The 19,204-nt window shown below is 54.6% G+C and overlaps 1 protein-coding gene across 8 annotated transcripts in view; it reads left to right on the forward strand.

Annotated features, from left to right (window-relative positions):
• The window catches only part of RAB15 (RAB15, member RAS oncogene family), a 38,011-nt gene extending 18,807 nt beyond the window's left edge, over positions 1-19,204 (forward strand). For 7 of the 8 annotated variants that reach the window (XM_058655589.1, XM_058655588.1, XM_058655587.1 and 4 more), the window contains 6 exons: positions 12,059-12,119; positions 13,066-13,126; positions 13,504-13,581; positions 15,518-15,607; positions 16,476-16,541; positions 16,725-19,204. In XM_058655589.1, the coding sequence (XP_058511572.1) occupies positions 12,059-12,119; positions 13,066-13,126; positions 13,504-13,581; positions 15,518-15,607; positions 16,476-16,541; positions 16,725-16,883 (515 nt within the window). In that variant the 3' untranslated portion in view covers positions 16,884-19,204. Of the gene's footprint in view, positions 1-3,340; positions 3,426-12,058; positions 12,120-13,065; positions 13,127-13,503; positions 13,582-15,517; positions 15,608-16,475; positions 16,542-16,724 lie in introns of those variants that run through there. The other variant, XM_058655590.1, reaches the window with a different exon arrangement.

The raw sequence follows: 19,204 nt of genomic DNA on the forward strand, positions 1-19,204 counted from the left end.
AGGTGAGGATTGAGGGGGCGTCCAAGGGCTACCGGAGAAGGGAATTTTTAGCAGAAAAAGTGAGAACATTCCTTTCTCTCCCTTTTTCCCTTGAGGGTGAGACCAAATCTTACTCTTTGTCCTGAGGCTACGACCATGTGGTCAGGCTCATGAAGGTATGCCCAGCCGGTTGGCAGGGGACATCAGGGCCTGCCCGTGCAGGTGGGACTTGGACCTGGGCAGCGGTGGCAAGGGCTTGGGAGCAGCATCCTCACTCCAAGAGAGGGGTTATGACTGGAAGTGGGGGAGACCCACCGTCAAGGGGGGGTGCGAGTATTTGGGTGTGCTGCGTCTAGTCCTTTCCCCTCTTTCTCTCCTAACTTCTCCCCTGCCAGTGACACCAGCACCCACACCAAAACCAGTCAGCATTCCTTCAGAAACAACTTCTGAAAGGATCTCTTGCAACCTGTGCTGCTAGCCAGGCAGGGAGGATGGTACCCTCTGTGGGCATCTACCTTCAGGGCCAGGGGTGTGGGGAGCTAAGGACCCTCTTTGTGGTGGTCAACAGGAGGTGCTGGCCACCCATGTGGGTAGAGGAGCTCCTCCCAGAAGGGGCTGTTCCCCAGCCTTTTGACCTTGGCCTGGCCGGATGACTGTTACCTGGTCACCTGGTCCTTGTTGGCTGTGGCCCATTGACTTTCTTCCTGCCAGACTGGTCAGACTGCTGTGGCTGCAGGGGCTGGGTCAGCTGCTACTGGTCCAACTTTCCCTCCCGCTTTTCTCACCGGTTTGGCTGCCTGGGGTAAGGGTTCCTGGTGGCTGATCACAGTACGTAGGGGTGGTACAGGAAGGACTCAGCCTGGCACTGGGCCACCTCACAGATGCTGCTGCAACTGCTGGGCCCTGGGCCCTGCAGGATTTCTGGACAGAGACAAGCTGAATGTGCTAGCAATGTGATGGACCTGAGGCCGTGTGCTCCACCACTGTGGCAGGTGTTTGCCACCCACAGCTCCTGGCAGCCTGGAAGAGAAAGGAAGGTGAGAAGTGACGTGTAGGATGGGAAGGGCTCAGCAGGCCGTCACGGCCTTCCTACTCTTGCTGCCTTGGGGAGCCATCAGCCGCTGTAGTGAACATCTTTGTGTTTCGGTGTCTGCATTTGGAAACCGAAGAAAGTAATGGAATCCTCCTCATGGGGTTGCGATGAGGATCCTAGACACCCGAAGGCATAGGGTAGCTGCTTGTCACCAGAGCGTCCACACTTGCGGCAATGGTGCGCTGGGGGATACTGGTCCCCTCCTTAGGGTCCTGTTCATCATTTGGGGATTCCAGGCACTGTGCTGAGAGCTGGGGATCCCTTAGAGAACAAACCCAGGGGGCTGTGTTGCCTTCCTGGGCTATAGCTGAGTAGACTCTTGGTCTCACTGCAGCCTTCCTTAGCCTGGCACTGTCAGTGTTGGAGAAGGAAGGAGCCAGGAAGTGGGGCTGGGTTGGTTCTCTCTCCAGGTCTGGGGCCCTGCCAGGCAGTAGGCAGGGGCTGCCCCAGGACACTGCCCTGAAACTGGCAGGGGTCTTAGTCAAGTCATACATCTCAACTAGGGTCACAGGTGTGCAGGGTCACCTACATCTTCCACCCCCTCTCCCTGCGTGCTTGCTCCTTCCTCTGCTTCTCCTTCTCCCCGCCACCTCCTCTTCACCCCCTCTGCCAGCTTTATAACAGGAAACCCGATATTCAGCCGTTCCCTTCCTGCCCTGGGCACCAACTCCAAGTCTTCTGTAATCCAGTCTTGATGTCACACTCCCCATGGCACTGCTGGTTTGCCGAGACAGGACTCTGCCCTCTGCTTGGCTCTGCTGCCCAGCCACTGGGCTTTGTCAAGGGCAACACATGGCTCCCGGATGTTTGCTTCTTCCCACTGAGGAGGAAGAGGGGGCTGGTTGGTGACCATGTTTTATGACTGGGCAGACTGGGGTTCAGGGAGAAGCCAAAGCTCCCATCTGGAGAGGAGGTGGCCCAGCCCCGAGCTATCTGCTGCTGTGCTCCTGGCTCTACATTGACTCTGCTCGTGCCCTTTTCCCATCTCAGAACAGGCCACTCCTGGGCTGTGACCCCTTAGGGAGAGTTGGGGAGGAGGAGCCTGTGATGGAGAAGAGTCAAGGACCTTGGTCTGTGATGGAGGAGTTGGGGGGATCCTGGCAGATGACCCTGAGGGCAGCTGGGTGCCACCGTCTGGACCATGCACTTGCAGAAAGTTCTGTGACCAGGAGCCAGCAGGTGGCTTTGAAGTGGAGGTCCTTCTCTCCTGCTGATCTCTTCCTTCAGGCCTTTTAGTCATTCATTCACTGTTTCTCCTTCTCTTTTCTCTTTCACGTATTCAGCTCTCAGTGAACACACAGACCCTAGGTTTCCAGACTAACCCGTGAAGATTTTCATGGGCAGGTGGTGGTCTCCAGGGTGCTCCGAGGTCTGCTTTCCACCATCATTTCGGGTTGAGGGGGCGTGTGTATATGTGTCTGTGCACATGTGCTCCCACATGCCCGTGTGTGAATGGGTGTGCACACATGTGCAGGCATGCTTATGGAGTGAGCGCAAGCCCGGGGGGAAGGTTCTTTGCTGTCCTTGTTTTGTCTTCCACCCAGATTCTTCCCACCCCCGTACCTATTCCTCCCATTAGTGGAAATGGCGCCGTTGGCTCCCCAATCACTTTGGCTGCAAGAAGAGGTTCTGCAACGGCCCTGCAAGCCTCCCCACCCCCACCAGGTGCTGCCTTTTCCTAAAGCTCTGTGGGTGCTACTCAGCAGTGATCTCTCTGGACCCCGCCCCATTCCCCCCACTCAAGTGCTGGGTGGGTGGAGCCAGAGCTTTGCTGGTAACCGGAGCCAGCACAACCCAGCAGATTGGGTATCTGCCTTGGGTTTCGGGTGTATTAAATTGTTCCCCACAGGGGAGTCTGGTTGCTAGTCAGAAGGTTCGGGTCATCCTGCAGGCCTCTTGGGGCCGTGGCTGATCATGTTGATAATGCTTGGCATCCAGGGGCACCTGCACTGTTTCCATTGAAGCATGTGGCGCCCTTGGCAGATGGGCATTAACCCTCAGGATGCTGGCTGGAGGGCGACGGGTGTTGGGCCCCACAATGGGCATACCCTAGCCTTGGTGGGATTCTAGGCAGTCAGCTGAGCTCCCTGCTGGGTGGCATTTTCTCCTTCTGTTGCCAACCTCCCCCCACCCCCGCCACCCTGTGCCAGCCTTCACTGTATAACCCCCGTCTTCCGGAGCTCTTTCCCTTTCTTGCCTGGGCTGGGGTTCCTCCCCTCCAAGAGGGCCTGAGAATGACTTCAGGTGCATTCCCACTCCACTCGTGTGCCAGACCCTGAGCTGTGGCTTTCACACCTTGTCTCATTATCCTCACAGACTCTGTGACATCAGAGGTTGTCACATCAGTGAACAGGTAAAGAAACTAGAGACCTAGGCAAAGTGGACCCTGACCTCTAATCTCCCCTCATGTTCTTTTTTAAAAATATATGTCATTTATTTATTTGAAAGTTACAGAAAGAGAGAGCTAGAGAGAGAGATAAAAAGAGAGCTCTTCCATTTCCTGGTGCACTCCCCAGATGTTGGCGACTATTAGCATTAGGCCTTCTGGAGCCAGAAGGCAGGAACTTCTGCTGGGTCTCTCACATGAGTAGCAGGAACTGAGCACTTGGGTCATCTGCTGCTGCTTTCCCAGGTGCATTAGCAGGGAGCTGGACGGAAAGTGGAGTAACTGGAACTGAAACCAGCTCCCATATGGATTGCCAGCACTGTAGGCAGCAACTTCAACCGCTATGCCACAACACTAACTCCCATCATGTTCTTTTCGAAATTCTTACTTAGTTTTAACCTTATTTGGAAGACAGAGAGGCAGACACCTCCCATCTGCTGGTGTACTCCACCAATGCTCAGCACAGCCAGGCAGCAGCCAGAAGCCAGGGATTCCACCCAGGTCTCCCACCTGGACAGCAAGGGCCTGAGGCCTTGGGGCATCCCCTCCTGCCTCCCAGGATGCACATTAGCAGGAATGAGAACCAGAAGTGGAGCTGGGACTTAGATCAAAGGGCCCCCAATGAGACCCCAGAACACTGCTCCCGCCCTCACTGCCTTGGTCCTAATAATAGCTGTGTCACTGTTTCTAGAGCCACACTCCCCCCCTGTGCTGCCTGGGGATAGCTCTGGAGATGGACAGCGATGGGAGCCGTGCGCTGTTGCCTGGCTGGCTACCTCCACTGCTAACAGGGGCAGGCATGAGCTCCTCCCCGTTCTCCCACCCAAGGCAGGAGATACCTCAGGGGCTAGGGTGAATGTCAGACCATCTCCCCTGCTCCCCTGCTTCTGGTACCTGTGGGAGGGCTTTGTATGTCCTGTCAAGGTGCTTGCTGTGGCCCTGCAAGTCACTGGGACTGTCATGTGAGTGGCAGATTACATTAGGCCTAGAGACGGCAGGAAGAGTGAGAGGCCTGGGACCGCCTCTGCCCTGGTAAGGGCAGCTCTACTCATAGGGGTAGATGGTGCTGAACTGAGGTTTTTTGTTTTTTGTTTTTTTAATTTTTAAAATAGATTTATTTACTTTTATCTGAAAGAGAATTGCAAAGAGAAGGAGAAACAGAGAGAAAGCATCTTCCATTGGCTGGTTTACTCCCCAAATGGTCACAAACGCCAGAACTGGTGCTAGGAGCCTCCTCCGGGTCTCCCACATGGGTACAGGGTCCTAAGAACTTGGGCCACCCCCCACTACTTTCCCAGGCAGTTAATAAACAGAAAGCCAGATCGGAAGTGGAGCAGCCAGGACAAATGGAATGCCGCTGTCAGAGTGAAGGATTAGCCTGTTGATACAGCACCTGCCCCTAAACTGAAGAGTTTTGCTTGTCCTTGTCTGTGAGGCCTCATAAGGTAGGAAGGGTGCCCTTGCTCTTCAGCTGTGGACATTCCCACCTGCCCACCAGCCATGGGCACCCCCAGCTGCCCACCCACCACTGTGTGGGCTCCCCAGGGAAGGGGGATCTTATATATGGAGCTGCCCCCTTTGTACTTGACACCAAGACAGGGATTTCAAAGCAATCAAGGAGACTCAAAGGCAGGACCACATTAGATATGTTACACCTAGTTGGAACTAGGAAGCAGGAAGGCACTGGGGACAAGGGGCTAGCAGCCTTCTGCCCAGCCCTGTGGTCCCAGCATCTTGCCACCAGCATGGGCGGGGAAGCCCCTGGGCAGCAGTGGACAGCCTCAGATTGTGAATCTGTCTCATGTGTGTATGTGTGTGCTTAAGATGAATTTGTTTATTTGAAAAGTAGTTAGATCTTCCATTTGCTGATTCACTTCCCATATGGCTGCAATGGCCAGGCCTGGGCTAAGAGAAAAACAGGAGCCATCCAAGTCTCCCACATGGGTGGCAGGAGAGCAAACCCTTAGGTCATCTTCTACTGCTTTTCCAGACACATTAGCTGGGAGCTGGATTGGACTGTAGCTGCTACTGCAATATGGGACGCCAGGGTAGCAGGTAATGACTCGACCCACAGCACCAACACCAGCCCCAGGCTGTGAGTCTGCAGCACTTCCAAGGCAGTCTCAGGTCCACTCAGAAAAGAAGCCTGTGCCGTGGGGATACCCTGGGCTAATCTTGGGGCCTGTCTGGCCTGGATTGGTGGCTGTGCAAGAATCTAGAGTCCCTCAATCCCCCTCCAGACCCAACTGCAGCAGGTTTATATGTTGCCTTAAGCCTGGTCACTTCTGTCTTGACATCCGTCAGCTTCATGCTCCTCTCACCATATGCTGACTGGTGCCACCTGCCTGTGTGGACTTCACTAATGTCCCTGGTTCAAGTGCATGCCTTGTGAGTCATTGGCAAGGTCGCTGATGGCCCAGGCAGGGGCTGCTTCTGCATAAAAAACACCCTGCACCTGATCCTGCTTCCCTGGCAGAGACTGTGGGCAGAGCTGCGTTAGCCACAAGCGGGGCCTGGGTGAGGCAGACACCGCGAGGGGCAGGCCTGTTGGGCGCATGACTTGGAAAGGGCCCATCTCATTCACTTTCCTCTTGCAGCATCTCCTAGAGTCTCCATGGGAGCCGGGCAGAGCCTGCTGTTCCTCCCTGCACTTGTTCCTTCTTGTACCGGGAAAGGAAGGAGATAGTCACGTGGGAGCCAGCAGTTGCCCTGTCAGGGTGATGAATCTGGGCTTGCTGGAAGCATGAACATGAACTCGGGGAGCAGAGAGTTCCCTGAAAATAGATTCTAGCGAGGGTCTCAGTCAGTGAGGGCCGCTGGGATGGACTACCAAGGCGTGGGAGTCACTGACAGTACAAGGATCAAGGTGCCAGCAGGTTCCATGTCACTCTTGGCCACGGAGGGGCTCCTCTGAACGGGGTGCTCCCTGGGAAGGAGCAGAACGCACAAACCACCTGCTGCAGGTCCTGCTGGAAGGATCTGATCGCCTCCCAAAGACCCCAGCTGTCCCCATCGTCCCCTGGGGCAGCGTTTCAGCACATGAATTTGTGCCCCTTGCTGCTGATACCCAGTCACACCTGCTCCATGGAGCTGGTGTAGAAGCAAAGGTATGGGATTCTGTAGCTAAGGACATGGTTGTGCCCACAGATGGGCTGGATGGTGGCTCTCAAGTTCCAGTGTGCCCCGGATTCAGTTGGCCTGGGCGAGCCCTGAGAATTTGCATGTCTTGCAAGCTTCCTGATGAAGCTAATGCCACTGGGAGCTGGCAGTTGGATGGCAGAGTGGCAAAGGACTGGACTGCCATGTCAGTGTCCCCAGCGAGGCCTCCCTAGGTTTGTTCTGCTGACTCCCTAGGAAGCAGAGGACACAATGATAATCTGGCAGCTGCTGCCAGTTGCACCCCAAATGATCTGTGATGCTAAATTTTTTTCAAGATTTATTTATTTTTATTTGAAAGGCAGAATTACAGATAGAAGGCCAGAGAGATCTTTCATCTGCTGATTCACATCTCAAATGGCTACAATGGCAGAAACTAGGCCAGTTTGGAACCAGGAGGTTCTTCTGGGTCTCCCACAAGGGTTGCCCAAGTCCTTGAGCCATCTCTCATTGCTTTCTCAGGTACATTAGCAGGGAGCTGGTCAGAAGTGGAGCAGCTGGGATTCAAACCAGCACCCGTAGAGAATGCTGGTTTCACAGGTGGAAGATTAACGTGCTATGTCAGAGTGCCGCCCCTGATGCCAGTTTTTTAAGAAAAGGAAGGCTTCATTGGTGGCTGGGAGAATGACTTGAATCCATCTCCAGGGCTGGACCACATGTCTGGGGCTATGTTCTGTGGATTGGATAGGAGCAAGCTGATGCCAGTGAGATGCGTCTGATCGGAAGGGCTTGGCATCAGGCTAGTACTACGTGATTGTGTCCTAAGCAGCTCTTCTAAGAAAGTAGGGACTTAAATAGATATACATGATTAGACCCATTGTGAAAGCCTAAGTCAGAGGAGTGGAGACCTATGATGCCATGGCTTCTGACGCTGCAGGTGCAGAAGCTGTGATTAGTTCACACGTCAGCATGTGTGGGCATTCGCTCAGCCTGGGACAGCTAGTCCCACCTGCACGGGGCCTGATTCTATAGACCTGTGTCAGGGAACACTGCTGGTGTAGGCCCCGGGGACACATTAGAAGAACTGCTTTCCTGGATGTTCAACCACTCAAAAGAGGTCCAATGAGACTCTGAGGACTCAGAACCTCTTACAAGTGAGTGGCTCATGCCCCTCTTCAGCTGCAGAAACTCCACCTCAGAGCAGCAAGCGAGAGGAAACTTGTGCAAACAGGTGCATGGACCATCTTCCTCTTTTCCATAGACCCTGAAGAGGCCAAGAGAGGGGATTAACTGTGCAAAGTGCACCAGTAGAGGGGCGGGACTCAGAGAAGGTGGGGCGAAGGCAGAGAACACAAACATGCACAGGCGCCAGGCCCCAGAGCAGCACACACTTCACCGTGGCCTGTGATGTTCACAAGGATGGGACGGGGCTGGAGGCTGGACTCCCCCTGGGCAGCCAGCACCGTGGATGTGGGAGTGTACAAGGCGCACACACCATACACCTGAACCATCTGAGCTGCCGAGGAGAGAAGACGGAGGGGAATGGAATCAGGCCAGTGTGTGGCTTGGTCCTGCAGCAGCTTGGCAGAGAGGCAAGTGGCCACAGTGGGCACCAGGTACTGTGGATCATGGCTTGAGGGGGAGAAGCTCAGTAGGAACAGTGACTGGAAGGGGTCTATGCCTGCTGGAGGTCCTTGAGTGGCTGACTTTTTTATTTTAAAAAGAAGGCCTGGGGAGGATCCTTCAACAAACACAGCACTGGTTTTCCAATCACAGACAAGTTCATGGAAAAGGCATGTTGTAGAAAATCTATGCTTGAGTTGTTTCTTTTTTTCTTTTCCTCAACGTAAAACCATCGGATTGTGTTTGTCCATGAACATTTTCAAGTTGCTCATATGACTGCCTGTGAACAGCCACAATGGAAATGTTTTGCTTCTTGTCCATGTTAAGTTGTATGGGCCTGGGTTGTAAGATGGTGAGGTGTAAGGCACAGCTTGGAGCTCTACCTGGCCATGGTCAGGGGAGGGGGCAGGCATTGTAGCACAGCAGGTTACGGCATAACCTATGGCACTGAATCCCACGTAGACCTCAGTTTGAGTCTCAGCTGCTCCAGTTCTGGTGCAGCTCCCTGCCAATTCACCTGGGAAAGCAGTGGAGGGTGGCTCAAGTGCTTGAGCCCCTGCCACCTACATGGGAGATCCAGATGAAGTTTCTGGCTCCTACGTTATGGCCATTTGGGGAGTGAACCTGCGGATGGAAGATGTCCCATTCTGCCTTTCAAAAAATGAGCTTAGAAAAAGAAGCAAAGAATAAATGCTTGTTTAGAACAGGCCAGTTGGGGGATGAGCAGCATGGAAGGAGGAGCTGCTGGTGGTGGGGTGGTGCCTGCAAGCCAGCCCCACCCTCCCAGCACCTTGCTCCCACTCCCAGATGTCCCCTCCTTCTTGGGGATGGAGCCGTAGCACAGCAGGGAACCTCTCCCACTCTGGGCTCCTCTGCTTGATTACTCCCAACTCCTCTCTCCCTGTGAGGCGAGGCAGGGACCAGGGGATCCCGCATCCCACAGGCCACATGCTGTGGCCACCTCAGATCCCAGTCTGGGCCTCGGTTTGCTCTCTAGGAAGCTCTGTTGGGGTGGGGAGCACCTGTGCTAGCCTCCTGTGCAGGACCCACGGGAAGTTCCTGGGAACGTGTCTATGGCATAAAGAAACCCCAGCCTCCCCTCAACCCCTTCCTTTTGGGACTGCTCTATACAAGGCGCCAACCTTGACCCTCGCTGTGCTAGGCTGGGATGAGAAGCAGTCAAGTGTAAGATGCAAGTGGCAAAACCTCTGGTCCTCACTGGGAGAAGGCACTGTACCGTGAAACTAGAATTTCTAGAATCTGTTTCTTGTCAGGGACTGAGCAGAAGCAAATCACTGACAAGTGTTTGCCCAGTATTTTTCAGGGAGGAAGCTGGCTGTGGCCTCCACAGGCTGAGGCCAAGCCGGAGCCCCCGCTCGCAGTCTCCGTCTCCCTTCCCATCCCCCTCTGTAAACATGGCTGGCAGACTCTGCCCATGCATAGGGAGAAGTACCATTCAGGAGATGTGAGTCAGCCGGGGCCTCAGGGAGGTGATTCACTCCGGGCAGCTTGGCGTCTTTCACCTCATCCCTTCCCAATATTTTCCTCCCTTCTAATTAAGCCAGCAATGGGTCTCTGTAGCTGGAGGGAAGAGAGTGAGTTTAATGGCCCTGTGTTTGTGCACATTGAGGGGCAAAATGGATAAGAGAGACCCATTTCCCATTTGGCAAAGTACTAACACAGCGGCAGGAGGCCTGTGGTGTGGGGGAAGCACTGGCCCTTTGCAGGGGCTGCTGACAGGTGGCCCAGCACCTTGCCTTGCCCATATTCCCATATGAACGTGCTGGTTCATGACGCCCACTCCTGGCGTGCCTGCCGAGAACGTGTGAGGACTGCGTCTTAATTGCGTCACCACTAGACACAGTTCTTGAGTCACTGGGTGCAGGTGGGGCCAGGGAGGGCCCCCCGTGGAGGCAGCACACAGGGTGGTCTGCCAGCGGCTGGATCCAATGTGTGTGCCACTGGTGGAGTGGCTGTCTCTGCCTGCAGCCTTCCCACCCCATCCCCTGGGTTGGCTGGCCACATCCCTGATGCCTCCTGGGTCTTATGGGGAAGCCCTGGGCAGGTGAGGTTGAGCGCTGTGTGCTTCCTGTCTGCCCCCATGTGCCACACCGTGCCACTGCCTGGGCTCTGGTCACTTGGTAGTCCCAGAAGAGGACTCGTGCTGTCCTGGTTAGGATGACCACTGCAGGTGACGGTGTCAGCTGGGGGCTTCCTGCCTCACTTCTCAGCCACTCTCTCAGGGGACTGTGGATGCACTCTGGTTTTTATCAATGATAAAATGGAGGCTTGGAGAAGCAAGGGGCCTGGTGTCCAAGGGCACTTGAGCAAGTCCGTGGGAATGGAGTGAAAAGCAAAGTTTAGGGCTGCCATCATGGCTCAACTGGCTAATCCTCCAACTACAAACACCTGCAACCCATATGGGCATCAGTTCATGTCCTGACTGCTTTATTTTCCATCTAGCTCTCTGCTTGTGGCCTGGGAAAGCAGAGGAAGATGACCCACAGCCTTTGGACCCTCTACCTGTGTGGGAGACCTGGACGGGGCTACTGGCTTTGGATTAGTTCAGTACCAGCCATTGTAGCCATTTGGAGAATGAACCAATAGATGAAAGATATGTCTCTCTCCTTCTCTGTATATCTGCCTTTCCAATAGTAATAAACAAATCCTTAAAAATAAAAAAGAGCAAAGTTTATTTTTGGTGCAAAGAAACTACTATAACCCATACATATGAAGGATTTTCCAGAATGTCATGGAAAAATGCGTATTGTAAAAGAACTAGACCTTCTTGCCAGCACACTTTTGCACCAAAATAAACTTTTAAAAATATGTTTGAGAGTAAAGAGAAAGAGAAAGACACATGTACAGAGAAAGAGCTCCTGTCTACTGGTACTGGAGCAGGCTGACATCAGGACGTGGGAATTCAATCCAAGCCTCCCGCCTTCAAGGCAGGGACGATGGTGTGTCTTAGCAGGAAGCTGTAGTTAGGAAGCAGGACTGAATCAAAGCCAGGCACTGGCTGGACACACTGTTGGGAAGGGCGTATTGTAAGCCAAATGCCTGTCCCTAAATTTATCTTCTAATTCCCTTTTCCATGAACTTTCTGAAGTTCCCTGGTGTAGGTTAAGTGGCAACCAGTCAAGGCCTTCAGAGCCCAGCTGCCTGCTAATCAACAACAGCGCCCCCTCCAGTAAGCAGGGCTCAATAACAACAGATCCAACAGCAGTCTTTTCCATACAGCGTTCCTGGATGAACTAGGCTGTGTCAAACACAATGGGGGATAGAGGGTAGGGTTTAAAACAGCCCTCCATCTCTGGGGTCTGTGCCCTCCCCTCATCACAGCAGCACCTTAACTCCTCTACTCACAGAGGAGGAGAGGCCTGGGCCAAATTCCATAAGTTGTCCCTCCTAGGGCACAACCACCAATTCCAAGAGTTCCCTCCAGAAGCAGAAAGAAAAGGAACTTTATGTGGGAGTTGACACATTTGGGGGCCAAGTGAAGCCATAGTGAGATGCGAGGGTGCATCGGAAAGTGTGTGGAGAAACGGAATTAGCAGGGAAGTTGGGTAACAAGCATGTTGGAAAGCCTTGCGAAGGTTTTCCATCAACATTGGGAAGACACATGCCCCCTTGCTTAGGTGGCCCCCTCCTTACTCTGCCTCCGAACCCTTCACTGCTGGGAGCCTGCAGCTGGGGAGCCCCATTCAAGGCCCTGGACAGCTCTGTAGGGTCAGCCTAGGACTGGAGAGGTCCCACCATTCGCCACCTCTGTGCACATCAGCCCAAGGGAAAACTCACCATGTGTGTGGGTGCCTGGTACCCTGCCTGCTGGGGTCTCCATGGGTGCCCTTGTTCAGCTTCCCGCTTTCCTCCTTCCCCAGGTGTTGACTTTAAGATGAAGACCATCGAGGTGGACGGCATCAAAGTGCGGATCCAGATCTGGTGAGTCGAGCAGGAGCGGAGGGCCCTGTCCCCTTTGGTTGTGGCTCTCGGCTGTGACATCCCTTGGGATGCCTGGAATGCTACAAGGGACCAAGTCTGCTCCCATGTGCTGTGTAGGTTTGACCACAAGACACCAGAAAGAAGAAATATCAGACACACACCTGGGACCCTAGTGAACAGTCCTCAGTACACATGGATGTAGTTTCCAGAAGGAGCCACAGGGGGCCGCTGTGGTGCTCCCAAGCAGAGTACCTGCAGATACCACCCACAACAGTGTTCCGAGCTGTCCCCAACCCTAGAATCCCAGGGAGAACGTTGCACTGAGATGTCCCACAGGAACAGGAGCCAAGCCGCACTTTCCCATCTGACCACAGCAGGGCCCCCACGGCCACACTCCAGAGAGCTGTTACGGGCTAAGTTATGCCGTGGTCCCTAAGCGGCAGATGCAGCCTGATTATCTTTCATTGAGAAAAGTGGGTTAGGGATTTTGGGGGCTTATGGAATATTTACTTCTACGAGCATGCTTCAAAGCCTTAAAGAGAGAACTTGAGGAGGAGACCCCAGTGTAAACAGAATTCATCTGTGTCATGTCATACACATCGTATCCACATGGCCTGAAAGGAATGCTAAATGACTTTGTGCATGAAGCCAAGTTTTGTAGTGTGAAATTTTCCATTCATGGCATCTTGTCGGTGCCCGGGACACTTTGCATTTTGGAGCATGCTGGGTGTTTGGGTTAGAGGTAGGTACTCGTCCGTCCTGTGTAGAGTGCTCATGGCCAGGTCTCTCCTTACAAAGTCAGGTGTGTCTGCACCCCCCAGGGGGTCAAGGGCACCAGGGAGCTCTCAACTGCCTCTCCCCAGTTTGTCCTACACCTGCTCTGCTCATCCCTGCCTGCGGCCATCTGTGGTCTCTGCTCCCTTGACAGACTGGCTTTCTCTTGCAGGGACACAGCGGGGCAGGAGAGGTACCAGACCATCACCAAGCAGTACTACCGAAGGGCCCAGGTGAGCATGGGGTGCATAGGTGGGGAGCTGTCACCAACCCCCAACACTGCTTGCCGTGAAGGGGAACCCTCAAGGCAGTTTCTCACGAGTGGTGCATTCCTTAGTTATTCCTAGAACACTTGATGTAGGCAGACCCTATGCTGTCTCCCTACCCCCACCCCAACTTCCCACTGCTACTGGGGGCCAAATATCAGATCAACCTCAGCTGTGGGCCTGGGAGATCCACTGAGGGAGCCTGAGGGACATGGAAGCTTCTGGATGCTGAGGTCCTCCTTTGACTAAGCAGGGAGAAAGCAGGTGTGCCAGCCCTGAGGCCCCCCGGCTCTGTCCATCTCCCCAGCGCTTATTCTCTCTCTCTCTCTCTCTCTCTCTCTCAGGGAATATTTTTGGTCTATGACATCAGCAGCGAGCGGTCTTACCAACACATCATGAAGTGGGTCAGCGATGTGGATGAGGTAGGAGGAGCCGCCTCCAGGCAGGGGTGGGGCGAGGACAGAATGAGGGTCCCGTAGGAAGGGTTGGGGAGAGGGTTCTACCGGGAGACCTTACCATCTGCAACCCTGGAGGAAGACCCTGAGGGCACCACTGCACCAGCCTCCACAGCTGGGTCTTTCCCCTGGAAAATTCATTCCAAGCTTGCTGTAAGGGTGTGTATGGGAGGAGAGACTGCCTGAGTTGGTACATAGGCTGGGAGTCATGGGTGTGGTCCTCGCCCTCTCAGCTGTAGAGTAAATGCTGGGCGGAAGTCCAGGGTCTTTCCGGCTCAGGGTCCAGCTATCCACCCCAAGGAAGCACTACTGTTTGCCAGTGTCCTCTCCGCTAAGCTTCCCCTGTGACACTCCTGGGTGTGGCCTTGGTTCAGAGGAAACCCCTTATCTGGGCCTCATTCATGCATCCAACGGTGATACTGAATCCTGTATGTATATGTATGCATTATCTACGTGTGTGTGTATCCTGTGTTTTTCCTACACATTCTCCACACCTGTGATGAAGTTTACAGTGAGGGATGAACAACAAGAAATAATACAGGGCCCGGCGGCATGGCCTAGTGGCTAGAGTCCTCGCCTTGAATGCCCCGGGATCCCATATGGGCGCCGGTTCTAATCCCGGCTGCTCCACTTCCCATCCAGCTCCCTGCTTGTGGCCTGGGAAAGCAGTCGAGGATGGTCCAAAGCTTTGGGACCCTGCACCTGTGTGGGAGACCCGGAAGAGGTTACTGGTTCCTGGCTTCGGATCAGCGCACATCGGCCCGTTGCAGCTCACTTGAGGAGTGAAACATTGGATGGAAGATCTTCCTCTCTGTCTCTCCTCCTCTCTGTATATCCGGCTTTCCAATAATAATAAAATCTTTAAAAAAAAAAGAAATAATACAAAACAGAAGAGACATGACCATATACTGTAACAGAAATTACATAAACTAGGGCCTGGCGTGGTGGCCTAGCGGCTAAAGTCCTCACCCTGAACGCACCGGGATCCCATATGGGCGCCGGTTCTAATCCCAGTAGCTCTGTTTCCCATCCAACTCCCTGCTTGTGGCCTGGAAAAACAGTTGAGGACGGCCCAAAGCCTTGGGACCCTGCAGCTACATGGGAGACCTAGAGGAAGCTCCTGGCTCCTGGCTTTGGACTGGCTGAGCTCCGGCTGTTGCACTCACTTGGGGAGTGAATCATTGGATGGAAGATCTTCCTCTCTGTCTCTCCTCCTCTCTCTTTATATATCTGACTTTCCAATAAAAAATAAATGAATATTTTAAGAAAAGAAGTTATGTAAACTTTATGAATGGTTTATTTCTGAAATTTTTTTCTAATTAATTTTTTTATTTTTAAAAGATACGTTTATTTTTACTTAAAAGGCAGAACTACAGAGAAGAGGGACAGGGAAAGAGAGACGGAGAGAATTTTCCATCTGCTAGTTCACTCCCCAGATGACTGCAACAACCAGAGCTAGGCCAATCTGAAGATAAGAGCCAGGAGCTTCTGGGTCTCCCACATGGGTGAAGGGTCCCAAGAACTTGAGCCATCTTGGGTTGCTTTTCCAGGCATATTATCAGAAAGCTGGATTAGAAATGGAGCAGTTGAGACTCGGACCGGCACCCATATGGGTCGCTGGCACAGCAGGTGGAGGATTAACTTGCTATATCACAACACCATTCCCTTCCTTCCCTTCCCTTTTTTTTTTTGGCTGTTTCCTTTTAATTTCAATTATGATAGATGGTGTGTAACTGCAATTAAAAATAAATAAATGAATTCATAAAAATGGAGCCACTAGCGAGGAGCATTGTACCTGGGAGGGCCCAGCACCTGGATCCCAGCAGCCCATGCTGTCTCCGGGCTGTGGATCGGTGTGAGGGTCGCCCTTACTGCAGCTGAGTTCTTTCTACCCTGTCCCCAGTACGCCCCAGAAGGCGTCCAGAAGATCCTGATTGGGAATAAGGCAGACGAAGAGCAGAAACGGCAGGTGGGCCGAGAGCAGGGGCAGCAGGTAAGCAAAGCCCACCTGGGATCCTCCAGGACACATCCGGGCTGGCCCTGAGAACTGGGGACCCAGGCGCCCACAGGGGCCAGGGCCTCATGGCACCTGCAGGTGTACTGTGTATCTGGAGAGGGAGCTAGGTGTCCCGCAGGACAGCGACTCCAGCTCCGTGGAAAGCAAACACCTCTAGGGCAACAGCTGTCCCTGAGACGACCTTGGAGGAGGAGGGGGGAACTTGAGGTGCCAACTCCACTTATCTAAGGGCGTCCAATCAGAGCAACCAGACCCCACTACATACCCACCCCTCACCTCCCAGAAGGGCTGTGTGGGTAAGGGGCAGTTGAGGGAAGGGTGTTGCTGAGAGCAAGCCCAGGAGCGCAAGAAGTTCCTGTTCCCACGGGACCAGGCAGAAGACAGGATGTCTAGGAACAAAGGATACCCCACACGCCACCTCCAAGGGCTCTGGACCTGCTCTGTCCCTCTTGGGTCAATTTCAGCCCACCGTCACTTGAAGTCCTAGTGACCTGTTTGCTGTCAAAGAGGACAGGTGGTCACAGAAAAGCACGGATGCAGAGGCCTACCCTGCTGGGATAACAACCTGCAGGGAGGAGCCAAGCCACAACCTGGGGGCACAGACATCCTCCCACCTTCCCCATTCATAGAAGCAAGCCACAGCTTGCCCAAGCTTGTCCACACGGAGCAGCAGCCTGGCCCCACAGGTTGGGTTCACCAGGCTGCACAGCATTCATCAGCTGCCACGTTGTCCCCACTGCTAGGTACCTTTGTCCCCCTGCTGTGTGATGCCCTGTGTGTGGTGGCCAGAGGGTATGTAGGCGCCTGCCCCCTCCCTCCTCAGAACCATCCCTCTCTTTTGCAGCTGGCGCGGGAGTATGGCATGGACTTCTATGAAACAAGTGCCTGCACCAACCTCAACATTAAAGAGGTGAGCGTCTGGGGGCCAGCTGGCCATGGCCTTGGTCCCGGTTCAGCGTGGTACCTCAGGTCAGGTGTGGGGTGAGGAGGAAGTGGCTGGGGAGAGCTGATGGGAGCTAGGGTCAGATATGGCACAGCCGAGAGAGGGTGGGCAGGAGAGACTGGGCTAACCCCATGCCCCTCTGTCACACAGTCCTTCACGCGGCTGACCGAGCTGGTGCTGCAGGCACACAGGAAGGAGCTGGATGGGCTGCGGACACGGGCCAGCCATGAACTGGCCTTGATGGAGCCGGAGGAGGAGGAGGGCAAGCCCGAGGGCTCAGCGAACTCTTCTAAAACCTGCTGGTGCTGAGGGTCATGCCTGGGGCGGCCCCACACGCACACCCCGTTCCCTCAGGAGGCCTGTGGGCAGCCAGGGAGGCCAGGCTCTGTCCCGCTGCCGGCCTCTCATTCGATAACCCTGTTGAGCATCAGTAGCTGCTCCTCCCCTGCCTGGCCCCGATGGGTGGCACTTCGTCCCCAGCTGGCCTCAGGCCTGCTCTGACCTGACCCCGTGTTGCTGGGCATCTCATTGCCCCCAGTACCCCAGGCTGGGGCCAAGGTTGTGGTCAGGGCTGCTTTAAAGCGCCTCCACGTCTGCTCCCTGCTCCCTCTCTCTGGCCCCCCTCTTGCTGTGGCCCCTTCCCCTCCTGTGTGTTCTGGGTCAAGGCCCTTCCCCACAACATGTCCTGCTGTGGGCGACTGCAGGTGCAGCACCCCATTTTAGCCCTGTCCAAGGGGATGGACGTAGGCTCTGGGAGGTGACCCACCACTCTGCTCTGGAGTGAGCCCCCTAGCTTTGAGGGTTGCGGGGAGCTGAAGGCTTCAGGGTATCTCTTCCTCCTCTCCTCCCCGCTTCCCCTGCTGTGCCATGGGGAGATGGAGCAACATCAGGAGGACATGCCACCTGCCGGGCCTCGAGCCCGGGGGCCCGTCCATCCTACCTCCACCTGCTCCCCAACCTGAGCTCTGCCTTGCTCGGCTGCCTGCCTGCCTCCCTGTAAGTGAACTGTGCTTGGAGGCGGGTGCTTCAGAGGACACAATGGCGAGGGGTGCCAAGGGGTCACCTCCATTCTCTACCTCCCTTGTGGCGGGTATATAGCTCCTCCCCAACTCTGCCTGAGTCCCTGAATTTATAGATATGGACCAAAGCCCAAGGGGACTGCAGGAACAAGGAGAGGCCTGGGCCCAGGAGACTGTCAGGTAGCTGTGCACTGTGAACAGAGGACCAGCTCCTAGGTGACAAGGGCGGGGCGGAGTGGGCCACAGTGGGCCTTTGGCAAGGCCACAGGGTATCCAGCCCCATCATTCTCTTCCTCAGGTTAGGAGAGCCCTCTGTGGACTTTCCTCCCTGGCAGAGGTGAGAGGTCATGTAGTCAAACCAGTCTTCTCTCACTGATCCCAGTCTCCCAGTTCTAAGGTTTTCCTGGGAAGAGGGCAAAGACTTTCTGGAAAGAAAGAGAGAGAGCCACTCTGAGCAGAAGTGCTTGGTGCTGTGATGTGAGCCTTCAAGGCCAAGGGCCCACCTCTTCTGCTCGCTGGGCTTTGGCCCACTGCGCTGTGGCTACTGGTGATGGGGAAGGAGAGAAGAGGACTCTTCTCCCAGAGTCTGATGTTCTGGAAGCTTCTTTAACCCCCTAGGACCTAAGAGTAGCTGGAAGAAGCCCCTTCTTTCCCATCCCAGGGTACAAGGGGTACAGGGTGAGAGGATGCTGAAGGATGAGGGCAGGAGCCAAGTGCAACACCTGGGGCTCAGAGCCATCTCCAGCCAAGGACCCATACCCCAGAACACACACATGTGCAAGAGAGGCACCTCCTCTGGGACTCCTCCAGAAAAAGGGGCAGGGGTCACTTTGCCAGTCTTTCCTCCTGACTTTGTCAAACCAGGAGACAGGCAGCAGGAGAAGGCATGGGCAGGGTAGCGTTGCAGAGGGCCAGGAGCGGCTGGTGAGAGAGCTGGAGACTGAGCTGTGCACCATGCAGCTGGGGCCCCTCCATGAGGACTGGCTGCCTGGGTACCCAGGCCTTTGCTGCGTCACAGGGGATGATGCCACCCTGCCCTCAGATTGCCTTTCAGTAAGGGAGGCAGCAGAAAGGGTGTGGCTCACTCTAGGTGATGAGGGTGGGGCGGAATGCCAGCTTTCCCCAGAGATGGGGCACAGCCTGTTGTCTTTCTCTTCTAACTTCCGCCTCCCCCAAGAAGAGGGATGGTATTTTTCTGTACCCGCAGGGTTCTGGAAATGAAAACATTGGGTAGAGATGCTGTGGACACATGAACCCTCTCCATGAGGGCTGCCGCTGGCAACCAGAAGGTTAGGATTTGGGGGATGCAGCTGTTCTTAGTAGGCACGGGAGTGGGGCCTCGTATCACCCTAATCTGCAGTGCAGGAGCGGGGACTGGGTCCAGACTGGTGAGCAGGCTCCTGGACTGCATCTTTGTCATCACCTCTGCACCTGCTGTCTTGAGAGTTCAGCCAGCTCCCCAGGCACGCCACCTGCTCCCGAGCCCCTACCATCTTCCCTGGGACAGGTGAACTTTGCGTGCCGTGTCTCGGGCCCCTTATAGGAGTTGTGAGCAGGGTTCATCTATTTTAAACACAGATGTTTACAAAATAAAGGATATTTCAAACCACA

This window comes from Ochotona princeps, chromosome 26 (assembly GCF_030435755.1).
Source record: "Ochotona princeps isolate mOchPri1 chromosome 26, mOchPri1.hap1, whole genome shotgun sequence".
NCBI classification, from domain to species: Eukaryota; Metazoa; Chordata; class Mammalia; order Lagomorpha; family Ochotonidae; genus Ochotona; species Ochotona princeps.